General features: G+C 47.3%; 1 protein-coding gene across 5 annotated transcripts in view; it reads right to left on the bottom strand.

Annotated features, from left to right (window-relative positions):
- The window catches only part of METTL17 (methyltransferase like 17), a 131,057-nt gene that overhangs the window by 109,046 nt on the left and 4,391 nt on the right, over positions 1-17,620 (bottom strand). For 4 of the 5 annotated variants that reach the window (XR_010986296.2, XM_078786500.1, XM_078786503.1 and 1 more), the window contains exons 2-3: positions 15,223-15,352; positions 10,247-10,378 (exon numbers count right to left, since the gene is read on the bottom strand). Coding sequence is in view for 4 of the 5 variants with exons in the window: in XM_078786500.1 (XP_078642626.1) it covers positions 10,247-10,378; positions 15,223-15,352 (262 nt within the window). In the remaining variant the exon portion in view is untranslated. Of the gene's footprint in view, positions 1-10,246; positions 10,379-11,987; positions 12,186-15,222; positions 15,353-17,620 lie in introns of those variants that run through there. The other variant, XM_068130370.2, reaches the window with a different exon arrangement.

Genomic DNA, 17,620 nt, shown 5'->3' with positions numbered 1-17,620 from the left:
CACAGAGGAGGTGACCGAGAAAGGGGCGCGAAGAGGTGTGTTGGTGAGGTGTGCGAGCGACGAATGTGTGCCAAGGTGTTCGGTGGTCAGGTGTGTGACCAAGTCGGTGAGCGGAGTGAGTGTACCGAGGTGCGTAAGGAAAGGTACGAGGAGAATGGGAACGGCTGCATGTATGAGCACGAAAGGGGTAGCGTATGCATGTAAGCCTGCAGGTGAAGCGTCGACGATAACCAGGTTAAAGGTTAGAACGACTTATAGCCGACTCGGGCCCTCGGTGCGTGCCGGGCTTCGCGTGCCGCGAGAACCGGCGGGGATCCGAACCACGGCGGTTTCGAAAGAACCGCCGTGCGCGATCCACGCTGGGCCTCGCGTGGAACGGCCGCGTCCGGGCTCCACTAGACGGAGCGGGCCGCCCGATAGGAAGGGTCGTCATGGCGACCACTTTCTATTGAGACGTGCCGGCAGGTCGAGATCGGGACATTGGATGGCTCCACGCCGAGGTGGTGCGTGGGATCTCGGCCCGGGTAAGCCCCCATCCCTGCACGAATGCGGGACGTATCCAGCCGCTGGCACAAAAGAACCCGCGTTCATGGCTCGGCTGTACGAAGCCGAGCTTTCGAAGGAAATTGGCGCACCGAGAGGATGTAATAAGTAGACGGGTGATGGTGATAGTGATAGTGATTTAAAACGAAATTTAGAAAAGTGAATAGAATTGGCAGTAAATGGAAAATTTTTGAATTGTTGGATTTGGACGAGCGAAATTGGTAGTGAGAGACCCCCGATGTGGTGGGATGGCAAATCCACCATCCTTCCCATGTGGGGGGCAAATGCGCAATAGTTTATGGGGTGGCTATGACAACCGAGCCAGGGAGGGCTTGGATAATGATAGGGATCTAGAAGAGATTGACATTAGGTAACGTTAAGTTTAGTTCGTGACTGATACCTGTAGTGGGGACGCAGGTAGATTAGTGTGGTTGATAATGACGTGGGAGCGCAATAGTTTAAAGGGACGACTGGGAAGCGCAAGTTTCAGAGGGGAGTAGTTAGCTGAGATGATGCCGTGTGTGTGAGGATTGAACAGGTGAGAATTGAACAGGTGTGATTGCACAGGTGTGCAACTGAACAGGTGTGTGGAGCAGTGTATGAGGGAGTAGTGGTGATTGCGTGTTGTGTTGACCAAATGGTCCAGGAAGAGGAGGAGGGTGCAGGTGGCACCAGGTAGGATTGCACAGGTGTGCAACGACAGGTGAATGAAGGACAGGTGTATGGAATAAATGGTCTGGAGGATTGGAATGGATGGTCGTGGAGTGAGAATGGTGGAAATTGTGGAGTGGAGTGGATGGTGCGAAGGTGTGAATGGGGGAAGAGTGGACCCCCATCACGGATACCCGGGGCGGGTAGTGTAAGTGTTAGGTAGAAGGTGCAGGTAAATTGTGGTTGGATATTGGCATCTGTGGTGCGGGTGACAGAATGGTATGTGGATGGGTGCGTTGGTGTTGTGGAAATGGCTGGGCGTGTAACCTGTTAGTGTGTGTAGTTGGTTTGGGCACTCCACCACTGTAAGGATGTCGGCCAGGTGAGGCCGCAGGTGGGCTCTGGGAGCCGGTAGTAGTTGTTGTGGATGGGGCCCGAGGATCCGGAGGACGGACCCGGGTAGCCCAGTGCCAGAGGGCACCATGGGGTGACAGAGCCAGGAGAGGGGCTGTCCCCAGTTAGTTAGGTTAGGGTGAGGAGCTAGGTAAGCTCGGGTGGCAACTACAGTGGTGGAGGTGTGCAGGTGGGTAGACCTGTTGGGAGAGGTACACGTCGCAGCCCAGAAATTGTGCTAGAGCACCGGGAGATGAATCGGGGGAGTGAGACCCCAAATTGAGAAGCACCACAGTTTGGCCAATGGGAATTGGTTATTAGAACCCATAGTGTAAGTTGGCCAATGGATTGGCAGGGAAAGACCCCGGGTAGTGTAAAGTGTGTTAAAGTCATTTAGAGGATAGTTAGGATGAAGGATCTCCTCGCACCATCTGCATCCACTCACCTGAGGTGACAGGTACTCCACACCATGCCATGTTTTGATTATTTTTTATTGTGCAAATGTTTGGAATGTGAGACGCATCATGACGTGGGTGTGACATTGTGCTTTGATGTTCCATCTCTGCCTCCTTATGAGGATTGATGATGACTTGATGATGGCAAATTTTGAAGTAGAGGGATTGTGGAGACGAATTTGGTATAGGGGAAATATGGGGAAGACGTGACAGTAGTGACGAATTGGTAATGTGTAGGTTTTGTACATATGGGGTAAGGGCAAGGGTGGGCTAGGTAACAGGGGGGTGACGTACGGTAGGGACGAGCTTTCTCACTTCGCCCTCCGTACGCATTTCGCCTTGCATTGCCTTTTTGATGTGTACCCTTGAGACCTTACCCCTCGCTCATCTGTCTTGTCCCCCCTTTTGACTCCCACATGAGGACCTGAGCGCCGTTGGGCGCCGAGGGGAGCGTGCGTGGGTCGGCCATTGTGCGCCCGAAATTCCCAGAACCAGCTGTCTGCATCGATGCACCACATTATGGACCACATGTCAGTGGCCGAGCACCACTTATGGACCCCATGGGTTGGGGCATGGCCCCTCTGCTGGAACCGGCCATGAGGGCCCGAAATCTTGCTGGCGGACCTTGGCCACAGGGCACCGATGCCCCACAGGTGAACCACACGTAGTCGGCCCTGTGGGCCATAAATAAAGATAAATAAAATGGACACGTTTGGGCAAGCTTTATTGCAAATAGGCCGCCAGTAAGCAAAGCAAATGAAAATGACAACAACTGGAAGAAATAATAATAACCAGCAGAGGGAGCCGAAGAGCAAGAGACACCTGCAGGGTTGGGTTTGTTGGTTTTATTTTATTCATTGAACAATGGTGACTGCACCGATTGGTGCTTGGGTGTGTATTGGTGTGTTTTTGGGTGCTTTAATGGTGCAATGATGCAGAGCAGACTGTCCTCCCCCCAGAAAGAACAATTACAGGTCCTGGGTTAGTTTTGTAAATAAAATTAGCGTCAGTGTAAATAATGCTCCCCACCGTCAGTGTATAGTTTGAAGACCATTCCGCAATTCGGTTAACTGTGGGCGTAAGTCTGTTAGGCAGGGTGCAATGGAGCAGCGGGACACATTTATTTATGTTTTAAAACCAGTCGCACTCAGGGTCAGGTTAAAAGTAGAGGGAACTACACCTACATGCCACACTAAGGTAAAAGTAATAGGCCCGGGACGTACCTAAGGGGAGGAGGGTGCAGTGTTGTGAATATGAGAATGTTTTTTTATATTTTGTTGTGGTGGTAAAATGTTGTAAAATATCACCCCTCCTCCCTCCGTTGTGGTTGTATAAAGGTCAAAGGGCGTTCCCGTAGTTAGTCCATAAAAACATACATGCAGGACACGATATATCTTTTCTTTTGACAGTTATATCTTATTCTGTGTTTTAGGATAAGGCTGTGTCTCCCATTAATTGAAGTACTCCATTGCACCAGTGAAAGAGAATAGATCCCCTTCCATTCCCATCCCCAAAAATCCCCATTTCCTTCACATCCCCCTTTCGTGATTGCCGACCCTCGATTGCCATATTACATCCCCTCTCGTCATTGCTGAGCCCTCGATTCCCAATCACCTCCCCTCCAATAACCGCCATTGACCACGAGGCTCGAGTCAGGGAAGAAAGGCGTGTCTCCACCTCGTCAGAGGAGGGGAGGGGCGCGCCCGCCCGTCGTCGTCCGGGGCGGAGCCCGAGGGTCGTGCGACCAGCCAGGGCCGAGGTGAGCGCCCCGATGGGCGTGTCCAAAGCGCCGGGGGCGTGATCGCTGGGGGTGCTATAAAAGGGCGCAACCGGAAGTGGAGCGAGGAGAAGAGAAAGAGAGAAAAAAGAAGAAGAAAGAGAGATGCACTCTGGGTTGGAAAAAGAAGGGTTGTGAAGAGAGGAGGAGTTGGTTGCAAGGAGTTGGTCACAGTCGGTTGCCAGAGAGGGGAGTCGGTGGTGAGAAGTGAGAGAAGCAAGAAAGAGTTGAGGGTTGAGGGTTGAGGGACCAGACCAGTGAGACAAGTCCTGGGAACGCAGCGGACGGAGGCCGCCGCAGCAGCGACACCCGGCAACCGCCAAAGGGGGCCTGAACGGCGGTTTGGAGCAGGGCCAACAAAAAGGAACGGCGGCTGCCAAACGCACGATTGAGCTGCAAGACCCCCCCTTGGACCTTTCCTCTCCCGCCAGCCATCCACCTTCTGCCATCCCTGGCATTCCCCGCGTGAGTCAGCGTTCTGTTTGTTCTGTCCTGGGATATAAGTTAAGTCTGTAGGTAAGCTAAATTTGCACTGTGTCACCTGCGTCTTGTGCTTGTAAATAAACGTGACCTCTGTCTTTTTGCTTGTGTGTAAATAGTAGGAATAAATGTAGTAGTATTTCAAACCTTTTTTTTGTCTCCGTTTTCCTCTTGCATTGCGTCGCTTTTGTCTTTTCCCTCATTGAGCAGCTAGGGTGCGATACAACCAACGTTCGGGTGGAATCGGGTGAGTTTTGTTAGGTCGCGGTTTTAAACCACCGCTCGGTCTATAACATCCTAACCGCGATCAGTAACAATATATATATATATATATATATATATATATATATATATATATATATATATATATACAGTGGAACCTTGACTTACGAGTGCCCCAACTTACGAGTTTTTCGAGATACGAGCCGTCGCTCGGGCGGTTTATTGCTTTGAGATGCGAGCCGAGATCTGAGTTACGAGCTTTCGCCACCCGGTCACGTGGTTATCTTGCCGTGCAAGTACAGTATCTCTGCCGTATATCGCTGCATTTTTGTTTTCGCATGTTGGTTATTTTGAGTTTACGCCAGCCGCCACCAGGTGGGTTCTGGTCACGTGGTTATCTTGCCGTGCAAGTACAGTATCTCTGCCGTATATCGCTGCATTTTTGTTTTCGCATGTTGGTTATTTTGAGTTTACGCCAGCCGCCACCAGGTGGGTTCCGGTCACGTGGTTATCTTGCCGTGCAAGTACAGTATCTCTGCCGTATATCGCTGCATTTTTGTTTTCGCATTTTGGTTATTTTGGAAAATTTCTTAGTTTTAACCATGGGGCCTAAGAAAGTGAGTGCCAAGTGCAGTGCTGAGAAGAAGAAGAAGAAGAGGATGATGAGCTTGGCTATAAAACACGCAATCGTCGAACAACATGAGCGAGGTGTGCGTGTTGTCGACTTGGTGAGGCGGATGTGAAGGCAGCTGAAGATTTTATTATAACTTTTGCCGAACTGATAGAAGCCGAACGATACATCCCCCAGCAAATCTTCAACTGTGACGAGACAGGGCTCTTCTGGAAAAAGATGCCGAGGAGGACGTATATAACGGCAGAGGAGAAGAGCATGCCAGGCCACAACTTGTTCAGAGTGCCGGCGATAGCTCGCCTTCTCTTTGTGGAAAACACGGTGAGATCCTTAACATCCAACAACTAATGGGACGCAAACGGGGCGCCCAGTTTAGCGGTACACACATTGATGAATCACCCTGCCTGTGATTCACCCATGACAGGTTATAGCTGGGTCGGGATTCAAACCCAGGCTGGACAGTTTAGACTTTAGAGTCAAGTGTGCGTACCTCCAGTCCAGGCCATCCTGCCAACTTGTATGCTGCATACAGGTGAAATATAAAGCGCGAGATATTTTTATATATACTGTATATTTAAAAAAAAATTGGTGTGGTTTTTGGTGGGCTGGAACGGATTAATAGCATTTCAATGGGGAAATTTGATTTGAGAAACGAGCAATTTGAGTTACGAGCTCGGTCACAGAACGAATTAAACTCGTAAGTCAAGGTTCCACTGTGTGTGTATATATATATATATATATATATATATATATATATATATATATATATATATATATATATATATATATATATATATATATATATATATATATATATATATACTGATATATATATATATATATACATATATACATATATACATATATACATATAAACATACATATACATATATACATACATATACATACATATACATACACACACACACACACACACACACACACACACACACACACACACACACACACACACACACACACACACACACACACACACTATAAAGTCTACACCCCCTTTCAAATTTTTCACCTTTTGTTGCCTTATAGCCTGGAATTAAATTGCATTAAATCAGACTTTTTCCACCTTCATTTACACATCGAAACCCACAACTTCCAAGTGAAAAACAAATTCTACAAATTTCAGAATTTTTTTTAAAAATACAAAACTAGAATAGCTTGGTTGGACAAGTGTCCCACCCCCTTATAATAGCAATTGTAAACTAGAAGGGCACTCGGTCGAGCGCATACCTCCGCCAAGCTGAACAGTGTACGTTTTCTATCCACTGATAGGCCGGATCTGGATTTGGACCTGAAACAAAAGGTAATCGGCTTGTTCTTGTCACTTATCCAACTAATCCACCAAGTTTTGTCATAAATCATCCACAACTCTAAGTGATATCATGCTACATATCGTTTTGGCCCTATCACTCAATGGTGAACGACTTTAAAAAAAATTTTTTATAATCTCTGATCCGGATCCGGATTGGAATCTTCACGAACATTGAATTGATTCGTCCTTGCCACATACCCAACCTCTCCACAAAATTTCCTCCAAATCCATGCACAACTTTTTGAGATATCTTGTTCACAGACAAACAAACAGACAGAGGTGAAAACATAACCTCCATCCACCTTCTGTGGCAGAGGTAACAAGCGTTACGCCTAGGTCCCCTGTCGGTGAAGTGATGTGAGTTGACAAAGTGGTAGACGCAGAAAACATGCTATGATATGATATTTCGCTCACAAGGTTCAGACATACATGGACGCGGCCATCTTGGATTTTGACGTGGCGACCCAATTTTCAATAGCGTTCTTCCTTGTGCCGAGATACACCCACACACCAGATGAGAAGTTGGTACTTCGCTTATTTTTCAAGATATTCATCTCACAAGGTTCAGACATACATGGCGGTGGCCATCTTGGATTTTGACGTGGCGACCCAATTTTAAACAGCGTTCTTCCTTGTGCCTAGGTACACCCACACACCACATTATAAGTTGGGACTTCGCTTATTTTTCGAGATATTTCGCTCACAAGGTTCAGACATATATATGGTGGCGGCCATCTTGGATTTTGACGTGGCGACCCAATTTTCAATAGCGTTCTTCCTTATGCCAAGATACACCTACACACCAAATTAGAAGTTGGTACTTCGCTTATTTTTCAAGATATTCATCTCACAAGGTTCAGATGTACATGGCGGCGGCCATCTTGGATTTTGACGTGGCGACCCAATTTTCAATAGCGTTCTTCCTTATGCTGAGATACACACACACGCCAAATTAGAAGTTGGTACTTCGCTTATTTTTCAAGATATTCATCTCACAAGGTTCAGACATACATGGCATCAGACATATATGGCGGCGGCCATCTTGGATTATGACGTGGGTTGCACCCACACACCAAATTCGAATGCGGTCCTTCGCTTACGCATGCATGCACGCACGCATGCACGGACGGACGGACGGACACACGGACGGAGGGGAAAACCATAGTCCCCCTTTCGCTCCGCTGTGCGACGGGGGACAATTAGCTCAGGTGTAACCAAACACCTTCAAAAAAAAAAAAAAAAGAAGTTATTTGGCTTCCACCTGTGTTAAATTGAAGTGATTCTGATTATTTCAGAATAAAATCAGCTGTTCCTTTTTTTTTTCTCTCCTGGGTAGTGCATGTCACAGCAAACACTTAATCATGAGCATCAAGGAGCTTTCAAAAGACCTCTGGGATAAAGATGTGGAAAGGCACAGATCAGGGGACGGGGAAAAAAATATTTCAAAGGCCTCAAAAAAGTTCTGTCACTCAAGCTTTTGGGTCTCAATATCTGCCATGATCTTTCCTGGGAAAACCACATTTCCAAACAGGCCTCCAAAGCCAGTTGACGACTGGGCATCCTCCATCATGCGGTCATTTCTTGCGACTTCTGTGCTCCTCACCACCTACAAAGCTTTCATTCTCAGCTTGATGGAGTACTGCTCTCCCTTCTGGGCTGGTGCTCCTGCCTCACAACCTAGCTCGAATTCACGGTATCTCCCATGATGAAGCAGATTGGAGCTGCTGTGCAAAACAATCTAAATGTTTGGAGTGCCTGTGCAAAACAATCTAAATGTTTGGAGCTGCTGTGCAAAACATTCTAAATGTTTGGAGCAGCTGTGCAAAACAATACAAATGTTTGGAGCTGCTGTGCAAAACAATCAATGTTTGGAGCTGCTGTGCAAAACAATCAATGTTTGGACCTGCTATGTAAAACAATCTAAATGTTTGGAGCTGCTATGCAAAACAATCTAAATGTTTGGAGCTGCTACGCAAAACAATCTAAATGTTTGGAGCTGCTATGCAAAACAATCTCAATGTTTGGAGCAGCTATGCAAAACATTCTAAATGTTTGGAGCTGCTGTGCAAAACAATCTAAATGTTTGGTGCAGCTCTGCAAAACAATCTAAATGTTTGGAGCTGCTGTGCAAAACAATCAATGTTTGGAGCTGCTGTGCAAAACAATCTCAATGTTTGGAGCTGCTATGCAAAACATTCTAAATGTTTGGAGCAGCTATGCAAAACATTCTAAATGTTTGGAGCTGCTATGCAAAACAATCTAAATGTTTGGAGCTGCTGTGCAAAACAATCTCAATGTTTGGAGCAGCTATGTAAAACAATCTAAATGTTTGGAGCAGCTATGCAAAACATTCTAAATGTTTGGAGCTGCTGTGCAAAACAATCAATGTTTGGAGCTGCTATGCAAAACAATCAATGTTTGGAGCTGCTATGTACAACAACAACATGCATTTTAAGGCCATTTTCCCTGCTAGAGTGGGGGTTAGCCTTGCGGTCCCCATGACAATCTTCTCCATTTTGCCCTATTTTCTGCATCTCTCCTTGTTAACCCCCTTGCCCGCATTTCTTCTTCCACCATCTTTAACCAAGTTTCTCGGTCTTCCCCGTCCTCTACTTCCTTCTACATCAATTTCCATCACTCTTCTCAACCAGTCACTTTCATCCTTCCTCAACACATGACCAAACCATCTCAGCCTGTTCCTCTTCACAGCATCAATCACAGGCAATATTCCCATCATCTTTCGCAATTCATCATTTGTCTTCCTCTCTCTCAACGATACTCCGCACATCCATCGAACCATTCGCATTTCCACCCTTTCCAGCCTTCGTTGCTGCTCTACGTTCATTACCCATGTCTCGCTCCCATAAATCATAACACTTCTCACACATGCAGCATACACCTTTCCCTTCAGCTTCAGCGACACTCTCCTCCTCATCAGCACGCCACTCAGTTCCCGAAACTTCTTCCATGCACATCTCACTCGAGCAATGCATAACAATCTAAATGTTTGGAGCTGCTGTCCAATACAATCTAAATGTTTGGAGCTGCTGTGCAAAACAATTTAAACGAGAAAGAGCAATCAGAGATTGCAAACCCTCGCCAGGATGTATTTTCAGTGGTTTTTAAGGCTTTTTTGTTAAAACAAATATGGCGGCCGAACGACGTGACCGATGACGTCATCATTATTTTTTTTCTGAACTAATTTATTCCTAGATTATGCTCAAGAAATTTCATCTTGATAGGATGAAGTTTTGTACTTGTCGAATGACGTCATAATGGAGGCACCTATGACATCATCATTAACATATTTTATTCCCCATGGAGAGTTCTTTACAATGAGCGTGATCTATGACGTCATAATTATCATTTAAAAATTCTACAGGTGAAGATGCACCTATGGTGAAAATTTCCTGTCAATCGGACCAACGGTTGCAGAGAAAATCATATTTATTCTGTGCGGACAAACAAACAGACAAACAGACAATACCCTCTCCTCTCGCAAAGGTAATAAATGTTTGGAGCTAGTGTGCAATTAAAGTATTTTATTGTCACATGGACGAAACCTTTTGATTTGTCCCTTTGGCAGCAAGGGGCTGGATGTTCCTTGTTGGTGTCAGAAGCCAAGTTTTGTTATTTTTAAAGGTCTTTGTGATGTGCTGCTGCATCCACTTCTAGCCATTCTCCTTTCGAGAGTGAATCAGTCTGTCTCTCCTGTCTTCACACAAATGTATTAACTATTAAACATTAAAAACCGTTCTACCCACATTGTTTTCGCACTTCTTCTTCTATTTTCATCGCTGATACTTGCAGAGCTGTGTCTTCTACTGGTAGTTTTCGTTTCAGGAGGTAGTTTGTAAAGCCAGCAATTTCATCAGATATTGAAGACATTGGGTATTCTGGAACAAAATTTGCACAAAAAAATATTACCATATAAAATGTAAAAATCATAGGATAATAAAAACGTCATACAGTTTATGCAAATGCAAATCAATTATTTCAAAACAAATGCGTATCTGAATGAGTAACCTAATGTTATTATCTTCGTTAACATTGTACTCGTATACTGCAGTATCAGACCAGAAGATACATGAATTTTAAAAAAGCAAATTTGTGGAAATGTATCACATTAAATGACATTCCACAACCCATAATCTATATAATATTCTCTGTAGGTGATTCTGTCTGTGAGTCTGTCCGTGGGTGTGGCCTCCTCTGTTGAGGGAGTAGCTCCACCCATTCTGGAAGGGGCTTCAAAAACAAATTGCCACCATTTTGTTTCCTCACATAGCTTTGAGGCCTCTTTTGTCAGGCCCGCGGTGTCTTGCTCTCCCTCACGGCTTTATCTCGACTCTAAATCGATATAGAACCACCTTTAGAGGCCATTTTTCCCCGCAGAGCAGGGGTTGGCCTTTTTCGGGCACCTTGGTCCCCTTTTTGAAGCAATGTTTTACGGCCGGATGCCCTTCGACTCTGAATCGATATCTCATTTCATTTTTCAGTCGCTAACATGGTTTTAGACTCGGTTTCAAAAAAAGAATGGGAAGAAAATTCAATTAAAGTTACCGTTTATAGAACAAAATGCATTTTCAAAGGCCTGTAACATAAGGGCCATTCATTGAGACTCCCTCACGGCTTTATCTCGACTCTAATTCACCATCACAGTCGCTAGGATGGTTCGAGTATCAGTTTCAGCTACAGTTGAGAAAATCAGCGACATGTATTCCAACAGCCGTTTTGAATGTGTCAACTGTTATGTGGGCACGGGGAAGGAGAGAGGGGAATGAGAGAGGGGAATGAGAGAGGGGAGTGAGAGAGGGGAGTGAGAGGGGAATGAGAGGGGAATGAGAGGGGAATGAGAGGGGGAATGAGAGGGGGAATGAGAGAGGGGAATGAGAGGGGAATGAGAGAGGGGAATGAGAGAGAAAGGAGACAGGGGAAGGAGAGAGGGGAAGGAGAGTGGAGAAAACGTTCCCAGGACTTCGTTATTTATATTATTACTTAGTAACACTACAGCGACTGAATACTGAAGTTCAGGATGAACCGAAGTCGAATTATATTGTTACGGTTCTCCGCTGCCCTTCTTACCCTTACCAAGGGGGGATTAAGCCCCTTGTTCTTTCTGGGCTTGGTGGAACCGAGAGACTTGAAACGCCTCTTCCGGGCAAACGCAAGGTAGGGTTTCGGGACAAAGTCTCGCTCGTACCTAAATCCCTGCGCCACCACGGAAGCGAGCCTCGCACGAGCCACGTGTGATTTGGGTACACCGAGCGGATTGAGTACCACGTGGTCCGTGCAGTTTTCTAGTAGTGGAACCCGATTCGAGCGATTCTACTCGTACCACGCTTAGTCAATGAGGAAAACACGAGAACGATCGAATGGAAGGAAGAACACAGGTTTAATTATTATTCCCATAAGTATGTACAATGATCGGTAGACACAGAGACACAGAGCAGCACTGAATCAGTCTTATCCTTAATTCCCAGACTCGGGCCCGTTCGCACTCACACAGGGAAATTGCAGGCATGATGATGTTCAGGCCAAACGCGCCGACGTAGTCATCCAGGAATGGCCCCGTCCGGCTCTCCACGGTCCCAGCACGTCCCGCGAAGAAGGCAAGCAGGCGGTGGAAGGATCCTCGTAGCGTGTCTCCCGAACAGAACAGATGATGAGGCAGGAAGGCAAAGTACGCATCTCTCAGCGCGGCTGGCGGTTACACAGCGCGTTATCACTCGCGTAACTCAATGTACTATATGCGGCTCGGCTTCAAGCTCAACCGAGCGTCACTTTCATACGAGCGCGTATCCTGGTTCACGCGCGTCTTTCGCCGATCTCGTATCTTTCAAAGTCCTCTGCTGACCGCCAACTCACCGCACTGCTCTCGAGTCCTTACTCAACTGCTGCTCGACGCTCTTACTGCTCACGAGTCCTCCTGGGGGCTTTGCGCGACCGCTTATATCTGCCACGCCCTGAGCCTTCTCGAACCTTCCAACCACGCCCTGTGACGCAGTGCTGCCGCCACACCCTCTGAGCCCTGATTGGCGGCTCGTGCTTACCGTCAGCTTCTCTGTCACCCTCATTCGGTCCCTCCCCGACCGTCCAGGCCGGCCTTGTGTTAATTTGCGCCAAAAAGCCAAAGGCAGCACAAAGAGACGTAAGGCGATGGAGGCGGCATAGGACAATGGAAGCGATGGAAAAAAAAAAATCCTTTAGAGGCCATTTTTCCCCGCAAAGCGGGGGTTGGGCTTTTTCGGGCACCGTGGTTGTTGTTGTTTTTGTTGGTCCCCTTTTTGAAGCAATGTTTTACGGCCGGATGCCCTTCCTGCCGCCAACCCTTTTTGTCGCCTTTTACGACAAACAGGGAATTACCAGTGAACTGGTACTCAAATTCTCAAATTCAAAGAACTGGTACTCAAATTCAAATTCTCAAAAGATGAAAGGACCTATTCTCCTTACTCTACTCAACGCAAAACTAACACAGGAAAAGGACTATTCTCACACATACTATGAAATAACTAAACTATCGCGAGGCTACATGTTGTTTGTGTGACTAACTATGAGGGGGAAATTTAACCTTTATTATACAAAACTCAAAACCGCAACAATATATTTACATATTCCTGGGGTGTACATGCAGAGGTTGTTTAAAATGAGTCAACTCTTTTCCAACCATGGAATTAAACAATACAGTACTTCAAAAATGTACATAATAATGTAAACCAAGTATGGAATGCAATATTTATTAATAACGTTTGGTTTTAATCTATTTTTACTTTGTAAAGCGAAAAGTTTGATACATTCAAGTTTAAAAATGAAGTCATGCGGTCCATAGGCCTCTGATGTGCATTTTAATACTGAATCAACATGTCTTCAATCATAAAATACTTTTTGAAGAAACAAAGGTACATTTTGATTACAACTCAAGCAAAGTAAACCAGGTAATGCCTATTTCGTTCAGAGCGATTATACACCACCCAAAGAAGATGCGTTTCATAGCCATAGGAAATAAAATCGTGAAATCTTTAATTTAAAAAAAAAAAAATTCGCATGACTTTTCAAGGCTGAATCGTGTTCACATCCATGATTAATAAAGAAACTCAATTTCACATGTGCATGGACATGTAATTCACAGATGTGAAATAAATAAATAAAGAAAGACAGGAAATTGCCTCGAGATATTTTTTCGTTCTTATTTTACAAGCAATGTGCACGTACACTTTAAAGAAATTTATTTGAAATCTTTCATTGTAAAAATGTCATTTTGTATGCTGTAACGAAAAGAGTAACTTTGGTTTTCGCAGGACAGAAAGGTGTAAGGTAATGCACAGCATTATACACAGCCCAAAATACTTTTTCCCAGGGACGTTTCCAATTGAGCTGTATTCTTTATATAGTCGGAATGTTTCATTCTTTAGACGTAGTCACAATAAAAAGTTACAGTTAGGTACTCTGCACGTGGGGAGAGGGGTGGAGCATCGTTTACGTGTCACCACTTAATCGTGGTAACAATTACGCGTTGTGTTTGTAGCTGCTATTTCCAAAATGAATAAAAGAATGAGGGAACAGAGGAAATCGACCTTTCAATTTGTGCCAGATACGCCATGCAGTGCACCAATGACAGCACACCACAGGGGATCCATCTCTGCCGGTGCACACCTATGCCATTCACGAGGAGAGACACCATTTTACTCCTCAATTATTTTTTTATTTACCCTGGCTTGAAGACAAATTTCTTATCTTCGCATAATTTCCTGCCATTACAACAACTGCCTTAGGTGTGCAGTCTTGTGGATTTTTCTGTGGTTTTTTAATTCTTTAAATGTGTGTTCTGTGTGGCCTCTTTGGGAATCCTTTTTTGGCTGTGCCCTGGTTATCATTGGTGTATAGTAACTTATTAAATACAACTGCACTTGTTATCTTTATTTTGCATCATCTCACTTGTAACTAGAGCGGCACTCAGTAGAGAACATACCTCCGCCAGGTGAACTGTTTACGTTTTGTATCCCAGAGTAGACCAGAAAATCACAATACAGAATCACATTTAATCAAAATTATCCGTCCACAACTTTTTGAGCTATCGTGCTGTATATCGTTCCCAATGGTGAAGAATCACTTTTAAAATTCCACTAGCTGGATCCAGATCTTCACCAAAATTGAATCGATTCTTCCTTGTCACACACACAACCTGTCCAACGAGTTTCGTCCGAATCTGTCCACAACTTTTTGAGATATTCTGCTATGTATCGTTTTTGGCCCCGTCTCTCAATGGTGAAGAATCACTTTAAAAACTTCTACTAGCCGGATCCGAATCCGGATCTTCACCAAAATCTAGCCATTTCGTCCTTGTCACATATGCTACATCTCTGCCAAATTTTGTCCGAATCCGTCCACAACCTTTTGAGATATTCTGTTCATAAACAGACAAACAGACAGACAGACAGACAGACAGGGGTGAAAACATAACCTCTGTCCACCTCTGGTGGCGGAGGTAATAAAATTGTTAATTGTTAATGTGGGTACATCATCTTGTGCAGTCATCATCCTGTTAGAAAAGTAGAGAGTGACATTTTGGTGAGCGATTTAACATTTTCACCACACATGGCTTCAATTCATTCGACCAATCATTGTTTGACAAATCCCAGGGGCCATGCCCCATGTGCCTGTCTCCGCTCCCATCCCTCCCCCCCCCCCCCCCTCCTTCCCCAATGTAACACAATTTAATGTAGATGATATATCAACATACTTTTGCCAAGTGTTCGTGTCAGCTCTTTCAAGGGTTGAGGCATATGAACAGCATTCAGACTCTGTTGACCTGGTTGCTTTCGGAAAGATTCCACTTTAACGCATGGCTGCAGCCTGAGAGTACTGGATCGCTGCACACAAGCAAAGCAACAGCACACTCAATCGAAACTATTGCATTTTCCTCTTAAAATATTGTTCAAGCCTCAAGGTTACATTTTGTAATTTAAACAAAGCCTTGACCATTCTGCAAATAATTGCTTATTATCATAAACATCCCAAAACACGATTGAAGCAAACGTTATGAAATCTTACAATTATCAAAAAGAGCACCTTGGTTAATATCCAACGGGATAGTGCAATTCCAGTGCACAAGTACACGCTCAAAAAAAACAAAAAACAGTACATGCTCGTTTAGAAAAGGAAAAGAAAAAGAAAGGAGAGTGGAGAAAAGGGGGGGATAAGAAAGTGCATTCTGGGAGGGATGAGGTGGGTGGAGAATGGAAAAGAGGAAAGAAGGTTGGGGAAGCCATGTGAAACAGAGTACTACATCAGGATGATGAAGAGGAGGAGGGGAAGTAAGGAGATGGAATGTTTTGGGGGTTAAAATTCCACCTGAAGGTCAATTTGATTTTTTTTTTTTTTTTTTTAACTACAGCAATGCGACCGTGTCGCCAATATGCCTCCGCGTAGTCCCACAATGGGTAGATGCCCTCGTGCACTGACCTAAAATAAACAAGTTTGATTTAAATCCCTTCAGCTGTTTTCAAGTATCACATTTTAACCAGACAGGACAGGTTTCATATCTATTGGTGTAGTTTCGGAGAAGGAAGTTTTTTTAAAATATCAGCTTTCAAGCTAATATGACTGCCAAACCATGTGACATGTGACATGTGACATCAAAAATGTAAACTCTGCATATGTATTGGTAGCGGAACACGTTTGTGAAGTTTCGTGCTGACCGGATAAGGTTACTTTTTCTATCCAAGATGGCTTCCAAACCACGTGGCCTACGATGTCCTAATTTTCAAACTATATGCAGCAATGGTGTCAGATGACATTTGTAAAGTTTTGCATTAATAAAGTAAGCGGTTTCTGAGATATAATTATTTCATACTAGCAGAAGTACCCGGCATTGCCGGGCGGGGGAGGGGGAAGAGGAGGGGAGGGGAACGGGGGGCAGGGGAGGAGAGGGGGGGGGTAAGTACCCGGCATTCCGTGTATAAACGTGAGGCAGAAGAGTGGGGAGGGGGAGGAGAGGGGGGGAGGGGGAGGAGAGGGGGGAGGGGGAGGAGAGGGGGGGAGGGGGAGGAGAGGGGGGGAGGGGGAGGAGAGGGGGGGAGTGGGAGGGATGGGAGAGGGGTGGGAGGGGGGCGGGGGAGAAGAGGGGGAGGGGGAGGGGAGGGGGAGGGGGAGGGGAGGGGGAGGGGGGAGGGGGAGGGGAGGGGGAGGGGGAGGGGAGGGGGAGGGGGAGGGGGAGGGGGGAGGGGGAGGGGAGGGGGAGGGGGAGGGGGAGGGGAGGGGGGGGAGGGGGAGGGGGAGGGGGGAGGGGGAGGGGTGGGGGAGGGGGGAGGGGAGGGGGAGGGGGGAGGGGGAAGGGGAGGGGGAGGGGGAAGGGGAGGGGGAGGGGGGAGGGGGGAGGGGGGAGGGGGGAGGTGAGGGGTGAGGGGGGAGGTGAGGGGTGAGGGGTGAGGGGGGAGGGGGGAGGGGGGAGGGGGGAGGGGGGAGGGGGGAGGGGGGAGGGGGAGGGGGAGGGGGGAGGGGGAGGGGGGAGGGGTGAGGGGGGAGGTGAGGGTGAGGGGGGAGGTGAGGGGTGAGGGGGGAGGTGAGGGGGGAGGGGGGAGGTGAGGGGGGAGGGGGGAGGGGGGAGGTGAGGGGGGAGGGGGGAGGGGGGAGGGGGGAGGGGGGAGGGGGGGGAGGGGGGGAGGGGGGAGGGGGGAGGGGGGAGGGGGGAGGGGGGAGGGGGGGAGGGGGGAGGGGGGAGGGGGGAGGGGGAGGGGGGAGGGGGGAGGGGGGAGGGGGAGGGGGAGGGGGGAGGGGGAGGGGGGAGGGGGAGGTGAGGGGGGAGGGGGGAGGTGAGGGGGGAGGGGGGAGGTGAGGGGGGAGGGGGGAGGTGAGGGGGGAGGGGGGGAGGTGAGGGGAGGAGGGGGGAGGTGAGGGAGGAGGGGGGAGGGGGGAGGTGAGGGGAGGAGGGGGGAGGGGGGAGGTGAGGGGGGGAGGGGGAGGTGAGGGGGGGAGGGGGGAGGTGAGGGGAGGAGGGGGGAGGGGAGGGGGAGAGGTGGAGGGGGAGGGGGAGGGGGGAGGGGGGAGGGGGGTAGGGGGAGGAGGGAGGTGGAGGGATGGGAGAGGAGAGGGGTGGGAGGGGGGAGGGGGAGGGGGGAGGGGGGAGGGGGGTAGGGGGA

The sequence above is a fragment of the Myxine glutinosa genome, chromosome 11 (genome assembly GCF_964187855.1).
Source record: "Myxine glutinosa chromosome 11, kmMyxGlut1.1, whole genome shotgun sequence".
Classification (NCBI taxonomy): Eukaryota; Metazoa; Chordata; class Myxini; order Myxiniformes; family Myxinidae; genus Myxine; species Myxine glutinosa.
The sequence above is the reverse complement of the archived record's forward strand: the minus strand, read 5'-3'. Positions and strand labels throughout refer to the sequence as shown.